General features: G+C 25.7%; 1 protein-coding gene across 1 annotated transcript; it reads right to left on the reverse strand.

Annotated features, from left to right (window-relative positions):
• Positions 1 to 984: 984 nt before the first annotated feature.
• On the reverse strand, positions 985 to 2,711 carry LOC127747437 (uncharacterized). Its single transcript, XM_052261306.1, has 2 exons — positions 1,685 to 2,711; positions 985 to 1,066 (listed from the first exon to the last, which is right to left on the reverse strand). Exon 1 carries the CDS (start codon positions 2,626 to 2,628, stop codon positions 1,846 to 1,848), a length of 783 nt encoding a protein of 260 aa, XP_052117266.1. The 5' UTR covers positions 2,629 to 2,711; the 3' UTR covers positions 985 to 1,066; positions 1,685 to 1,845.
• Positions 2,712 to 8,895: the final 6,184 nt, after the last annotated feature.

Here is an 8,895-nt window from a genome sequence, read left to right on the forward strand (position 1 = left end):
CAGGATCTACCACCGCTCTTATCCTGATATACCTCAGCTCAGTGCGCAAGCGAGATTCACCACCGTCCTTGCCACATCCTTGCCAAAGTAGCACAAATATAATACACAAGTGGGTTATACCACTAACCTTGTTAGAAAACATAATTCCAGACCATTACCAGTCTTATTACTCGTATAATTAATCACTACTATACCTAGTAGGCTCATTTACATCAATCTTTCATCATTCATCATCAACAACCCTTTTTCAATCATTAATCTCACCCTTTCATTAATCATCTCAATTAAATGTAACCCTTTTTAATCTACTCTGTCACTCCCGCTCGTTCGAACGACTAAATACTAGCTTGGAGGTCTTAAATACTAATTACGATGACTTAGAAAGCTAGAGAAATGATTAAAAACTCAAAAATATATTTTCTGCAAAACAGGATGATCATGCATACGTATGCCACCCATATACGCATGCCACCCACGTACGCACGAGTATCAAAAGCTGGATAGTCGCGTACGCAACCACCTCTCAGGTACGCAAGTTCATAAAACAGCAACGTTTGCTCGCGTACGCGAGCATCTCCCGCGTACACAAGAGTTCAAAGAGTGCACGTTCGCATACACACGCCGTCTCTGCGTATGCATGTATGCTAAGTTTCCAAAAGAGCTGTTAAATTGCAAAAAATTCAGTTTTTACACAATTTCAAACACGTATAACTTTTTCGTTAAAAATCTTTTTCCGTCCGTTTTTCGAACATTATGAACTTCTTAGACCCAAATTTCATTCAAGACAAGTTTCACAAAATTTGAAGGCCCAGAAGTCACATTATATGACCTGTTGAAGTTAGTTAAAAATAAGTTTATACAGAATCCTCTAATTTTCAAACTCACAACCAAACCCAGATTTTTACCATATCCTCCATCCATGATGGGGCTCTTCTTTTTTTCTTGTTAGTTGGATCTTTTTCAATTGCTAGCTCATGTGCTGAACACCCTTTGCTGGTTCCTCAATTGGGATGTTGTTGTTTTGAGTTTGTTGGCTTGGTTCCTTGTTAGGTGTAGCAGGCACATCCTGATTTTCGATTCATAAGTTGAAGCATTCTTCAGTAAACGAGTAATATAGCAATGGGATTCAAGGGACATAAAAATGTATCCAAATGTTTGCTATTCTTCTTATTTCTACTGATGTCATGCCATTTCATTGCGTACTTGTATGTGATGAACATAGAGATAAGAAAATTATGGAATAGACAAAATTAATTGTCAGAATGTGTCAAAGTTCAAAGAAAGTAAATTGGATAGGTAAGCTATTCATTCATATGCATGTTAAGAATAATGTTAGGTGGATGTTACAGTTTGTACTTAAGGTATTAAAAAAAGTAAATAAATAATATTTAATAAATTTTATATAATTTATTTTTTATTTTAAATATTTTATTTTTTACTTTAAAAGAAAAATTAAACAATTTAAGTACCATAACAAAGACATCATAGAACTCACCTAATGTTATATGTATCATTCTAACAAAATTTCATGGAAATAAAAGTTCTAAACTGCCATTATTTTTCTAAACACTAACCATCAGTACTAATCTGTCAAGTGTAATACACATAAGTAGTGTTTACTCAAAAGATAAACACAAACAACAGTTGAAAAAAATAATAAAACAGAAAATACAAAAAATCATACCTCATTTATCTACCAAAGATCCCTTGCACAAACGAACTACACTAAAAATGGCTAAGTGTGCATAAAGAAATGATACTTGTACTCCCATTTCTTTTTGGACATGAGCTAACTAACTCACGGTCAAGGAAAAGTGAATACAAAGAAAATTAGCTATGAAAATATCATGGAGAGAGCTCTTGTATAGGGGGAAGCCTTGGTTGCCAATCAAAGACCCTATATACTCTGTTCTTTGGAAGAGGTGACACAAAAGGCTTGTTCTTTATTCCTTTTCGTCTTCTTGTATGTTTTATAGACTTATCTTTGGGACTTGAGAAGTATACCTTTGCATAGCCATGAGGTTCTTGTGCAGGCCCTCCACCTTGAACTTCCTCTATTCCTCTATCTGGAGATAAACTTTTCTTTGTTTCCATCATCTCTTGGCCTTGTGCTCCATTTGCTTCATTAGAAGCTTTATTACTACTCTCTCTAGTTTGGTGTCCACATGGAGAATCTCTGGTAACTTCTTCTGCCGGCGATAGCCCTTGTATCGCGGGTGCATTATTCTCTTCGTCTTCGCCTTGCTGAGCGTGTTTGCGCTTCAGCTTGTGGACATCTCGTGGCGATATCATGATGTACTTGTGACCAAGAAGCAACACTTGGTCCGGCCCCAACACCGACTGATGAGGATCCTTGAAGACTTCCGGCGATGCGACGCACATTCCGGGGTACTTTCTCATCAACTTTGATGCAGGGAGTGCACGTTGATACACCTCTTGTTGTCCACCTTTATGAACAATCCTCACAACAAAATCATTTGATGTCAGGCTTACGTCAGGGGACACCTTAGCCTTAGTCCCTCTCTTGTTGTTTCCTTTCTTCTTGACCTGGCTCTTGCTTTTTTTGTGATCTCGATCCGGCGCCGACGACTCCGCTCGGCCTAACGAGTGAGTAAAGAGCTTCAGCATAGCCTGCAACTACAAGTTGTGCAATGCAGAAATGATGTTTCATCCTCTTCTCTATTAGATAGTGATAGAAGGTAAGGAGTGGAAATGAGGGAGGTAGATATCATTTTAAAGACCTTACAAACTAAGAATGTTATGGCCGGCTGTGTCTGACTTGGTATTTTCATCCTATACGCTTCGATGAAACCAAGGATTAATACATTTGTAGTTAGTAAACATAGGATAAGAGGAAATATTCTGCTTGTCCAACACTTAAATAGATATATTGCTTGTGCTTCATCCGTTAATAAAGTGATATGCATCAGTATTTATTATGATAAGTGTTTAATTTTGATGCACCTGAAATATTATATATATTTTTTAAATAATTATTTATGTGATTAATAAAAATAATATTTATTTTTGATGATGTAGTATTATATTATTAGATGCATGTCTAAAATTATTTTATTTTGACAACGAATGAAAATTAAATTTTTATGATAGAATTATCTTAAATTACTATTTATGCAGTCCACATAATACGTTTTATAAATTAAATTTTATTTTATTAAATCGACGGAGCACAATTTAGCTAAATATTTTATGGAAACGGCTATCTGAGCTTTGAATCATGTCGGAATTAGAACAAAATATCTTCCTTGAGACTTGAGAAGATAAAAAAGCATCATATGCTTCATCGAAATTGTCATTCATTGGCCTCATGTTGTGCCAGCTCCGCATGATTTTTTTTTTTTATTTGGGCCAAGATCTTACTCTCCTAAATCCTAAGCCAGACAACTAGCTAGGTTGATTATCTAGATTCTTGAGTCTGATTGTTATGGATAATAGAAACACTTAACAACCCCTTCAAAACGGAGCTGGTTTGATATTTATAAATGCCTCAAAGTTTTAAGCAAAATTTGAATAAAACTTAGGTATGTGTTATTGTGATCCTTGTTCAAAAGCTTCCACACGACACATCTGATTATAAATCAAAACCACCTGGATTGGCACATTTTTTTTTTGGTGACTGGATTGGCACATAAATATTAAACAATTATTCCGTTATCCTTTAAAATTAAATCATAAATTATATTTTTATATATTATTAGTGTATGTTCCTGTGTTTTATACGGAATAATATATAAAATTATATAATTTTTTATTTAAAAATTAAACAAAAAATATATATAGTAATTATTATTATTAATATTTTATAATTTAAAAATATTAAAATTAATTAGTATTTGTCTTAACCAATTTAAATTGATTGAATGATCATCTTATTTGTCTGCTTAAACAAGTATTTGGAGTTTGAATCTCGCGTTGTGTGTATAACAATTCATTAGTTAGCGACAAACCCTTAATAAATAGAACATCAATATGTGGTAGATTAGTTTTTGGCCTGTCGAGTTAGAAAATACGTAGAAAAAATGTAATTGTCTTTAAAATAGATTAATTTCTTATTATTAATAAGGTTTAATTATTCTGTTGGTCCCTATAGTTTTGCGAAATTTTTAGTTAGCTAGGTCCTTATACTTTTTTTTTCCTTTTAATTGAGTCTTTGCACCAAATTTTATTTTTAATTGAGTCCCTATACTTTTTTTTTTCTTTTATTTGGGTCTTTGCACCAATTTTTTTAATTGGATCTCTATACAATTAAACTAATTACTGTTAAGAAGGACCAACTTGAAAAAAAATTGATGTAGGGGCCCACTTAAAAGAAAAAAAATATAGGGACCTAATTAAAAATTTCGCGAAACTATAGGGACCAACAGAATAATTAAACCTATAACAATACTTACGGACTTTTGCCTTTGTTAAAATTTACATGGGACAATTTTATTTGTTAGTATCGCTCGTATTCATTTTTGAAGTCAAAACAATATGATCAATATTGTTTCTTATTAAAACTTCACATTTTATGACATGATTTTTAAATTTTCAAACTTATAAACTTATGTTATTACAAAATTTATTAGATTGATTAATATTTCTTGGTAACATGGTATACCGAAACACTATCGTTAAGTATTAGTTAGTATGAAGAGAAACCAATAACAACTCTTGTTATTCAATATATAATTTATTCTATTGAAAAATAAATTAGTATTTTTGAACTGATAAATACATTTCTTTCTAATTTCTTACACCATTTTATTTGACAATGTTTATCGTTAAAGAATACAAATGACCACACTATCCCACAATATAATATACAAAATAATTTCTTATCTTAAAATTAATTCTGGTTAATGAGATAGAATATAAATTATTTTTTATTTTTTTACTCAAATTTAAATTATCTTTGCAAATCCCTATTTAATTATCCTCTTAGGAAATACAGATTTTTTCGAAATCTACGAATATTTTTTTTAACTTTTGAAAAAATTAATACAAAAAGGTATAATATAGTAATCATACAATAATCATCAATTCAATATAATTTAATACAATTTATAACAAATTCATTATGAAAAATAATATTTTAAAAGAAAAAATATAAAAACATATTCCAAAATAATAACATAATTTTTGGGACAATACTAAGCGACGTAGTGACACACTAAAAAGGCACAGAGAAAGAGAAAAAGAGCGGGGGAGAGAGAGAATCGAGGCTAAAAATGAGTCCGAAAGAAAAAGAAAGGATTTAAATTGAAGGCAGAAATTAGGATTACTAAATTTAAGAAATGAATTTATGTATACATAAATTAGAATAAATTAATAATTTTATATTCGTGTGGATTTAATAGGTCCTCTGGAGTGGGTACTGATGTCCGTGTCTCCATCTATTTTTGCATGGCGAGTTGTGAAAATTTCACGGGTCCCCATCTATCCCTAAAACGTAAGCAATTCCCACAAATTAAATATCTGTTTTGGTTGTTTTTGTGATCATCCCTATTACTAGTGTTCATTAGTTCGTGACATAGAACTATTCTAGTCACTCAATAAATTTTTTCAGATAATTAAAGTCTAGGTTATATCATTCTTATAAAATTAAATGTATCTTTATTATAACAACAATATTAATAGAAAATAAAAAGATAAAAAAAGTTTTAGAAGTGATGTATATACAACTTAAATATTGATAAATCTAAAAAGTTTTAGAAAAAAAATAAAAATATAAAAAAAGTTGCATGTTAATTTATTTATTTATTATAATGATTGTATATAATAGATAATATATTTAAGCATGTTTTGAAAAAAAATTATTTAATTTTATATAACTAAAAGTTAACTATAAAATTGAGATTAAGAAATGAAATACAATAAATATATGAGGAGTAAAAGTAAAATAAACAATTGAAAATAAGATAACAAAATAATTAAAAAAAGTAAAAGAAGACAAAAAAGATAATATATGTAGTTGATAAAAAGTAAACTGTAAAAAAAATATAAAAAGTAAAAGACAAAAATTAAAATATATTTTTATTAAAAAATTTTAAGAAAAATTATTATAAAAAATAATTTATTAATCAAATTTTATGAAAATATTATAGAAAATTTAAAATATTAGTAAATAAAATAATAAATCTTTTAAGAAATATTAATCAAAATATATAAAAGCACATTCTGATACTTATATAAAATAATAAGAGAATAATTTAAATTAAATTTATTTATTTTACTTTTTTATTATTTATTAAATATTTTAATATTTATTTTTTCAAATCAAATAATATAATTGATTAGTTATAATTAATTTTGTTTGTTCTAGTGGTATAATTGAAATATATTAAAATTCTAAAGGTAAAATTAAAACTAAATATTAAGGATAAAATTAAAACAAAATAATATTTGCTATCTTGTAATTCTTTTTAACAAAATTTCATTTATAAACCTTTAAAATTCATCACTTTAATACAATGATATTTTTTATTAAAAATAAAAATTATGATAACTATCTCATATATTTGTTAGTAAATTATATATAAATATTTTTTGAAACACATCACTTTTATTATAAAAAAATAATTTAGATACCCTTTAAATGTGATTATGATAATTAACTAAGTATTATATATTTTTTATTAATTTATATTTAATAATTTACATCTAATAATATATTTAATAGCGTAACAATTAGTTTGTTGTATGTGTAAAACTTTTAATCATAATTAAAATATAAGATATGATGCAGAAAAAAAGCTAAAGCGACATAATATTTTATTAAAAGAAAAACTATATTTTTTGTTCATTTCTTAGACACGTATTTATTTTTGTCAAATTATAAATTTTAATTGATATAAATTAATGACAATTAAATGTAAAAAAAATAACAATCAATAAAAAATAAAAATTAAATAAGGCAAATATGGTATGAAAAAAATTGAAATAAAATAAAGGCTTTCAATTATGATCATTAATTACAATCATATATATTTATTTTAAAATTTATAATTCGAAAATTCAGAATATTAATATCTTGTATTTTTTATTTTTTCAATTTTAGACTATTACAAACGAACATTAATTACTCTCCAATAATGATAATGTTTTTAAAATATAAAAATTATATATAATATTTTAGATAATACTTTTTACAATTACCTAAAATATAATATTTGTGTAGCAACGAAATTTAATTGCCAATATAAAAGTTATGTATAATATCATATCGCAATTAAATAAATGTTTAATAAAAAAATTTAATATTTATATAATATGACAAAATAAATTTAAATTTGAGATTAACCATAATAAGCGCTCAAATTTAAATTTTCATAAATCAAATTTTATTACTTTTTTTTGCCAAAGTGAATTATGCAATAAAAATATTCATAAAGGCATTATTGATGTTCAAATAATAGAAATAATATCATATTAATTATATTTATATAATAATCCAAAGTTTTAAAATTAAATATTTATCATATATATTAAAATAGAAAATAATCTATTTATAAATAAAAAATTATAAAAATTATAAAAATTGAATATATAGATAAAAAGATAAATTATAACTTGTAAAATTTATTTTTAGAATTTATTACATAAATAGTAAAACTATAAAGTTATGTATCTTTATAAATTAAGTTATATTAAATTATAAGATATCTAGATATTTAATCGATCTAATTAATTAGTTGTAATTGATTTGATTTAATAATTTAAAAAAAAATGAATAACATATTTTAAAAATATGCCAATTCAAATAATCTAGATAGAAGATAAAAAATATAACTAAATTATATAATATAACATAATATTTCTAAAAGTTTTTTCTATAGCATATCTAATATCAAGATATTTATCGTCATCTGTAATATAATCTAATTTCACAATTATTTGAACTTTGTTTTTATGAAAAAATCATATTATTTATTTAAAATAAATATTTACACATTATTATAATTTGAATAAAATATAAATAGATATTAAACTAATTTTTTTTAATAATTACTCCATCACAAATATTCATTATTAGAGATATGAGATTTAAGAACATACAAAATAAATATAACACCTACAATTTTTACACTAACACGATAAGATGATCATTATAAGTCATTTTAGCACAAATTAAACAGAACAACATATAATAATAAAAAAAATCAAATCTAAAAAAGTTATATAATACCTATCATGCACTACGACCGTTAGCATTAAAAAAAATTTAACAATTTATTCTTTTATTAGCTAGCCATCTTCTTATTTAGCATTTCATCGCCAAAATGAAACTCATGCTTATTAAGCCTTTTAAAATTTCATATATTTTTGCCAAATACAATATTATTATGCGTCGTCCATATACACCAAAGAATTAAAAATAACAAAATCATCCATTTTTTTATAGAACTAATAAATAGAATAACCGTTGGTAAAAAGATAAAGTTCTCTTATAATATATATGACTTTTTATCGGTTACGTTATTACAAATCTTATATTTATTATCTATTCATTAATACAAGTTATTACGATAACCTAACTATATCAATTAATTGATTTAAAATCAATCATAACTAATCTATTGTAATAACTTGTATTAATGAGTTAAAAGAAATAAATTAAAAAACACTCTCAAAAGCATGTCACGTCAGCTTTATCATTAAGTGCAAAAATCTGATTTTTATATAATAGAATAGATTGTATAATAAATTTCGTATTTAATTTAACACATAAAATAAATTTCTTTGTATAATTTATTTAAATATAGAGTATCATCTTTGAATTAAATTCTAGATAATTAACTTTATGCATTATTTTTTTCTCATAATATTATAAAACATGAGAAATATTTACGTGATTCTCAAGTTTGTGTAATATCTGTTTCAAAAATTTAAAAT

This window comes from Arachis duranensis, chromosome 5, assembly GCF_000817695.3.
Source record: "Arachis duranensis cultivar V14167 chromosome 5, aradu.V14167.gnm2.J7QH, whole genome shotgun sequence".
NCBI lineage: Eukaryota > Viridiplantae > Streptophyta > Magnoliopsida > Fabales > Fabaceae > Arachis > Arachis duranensis.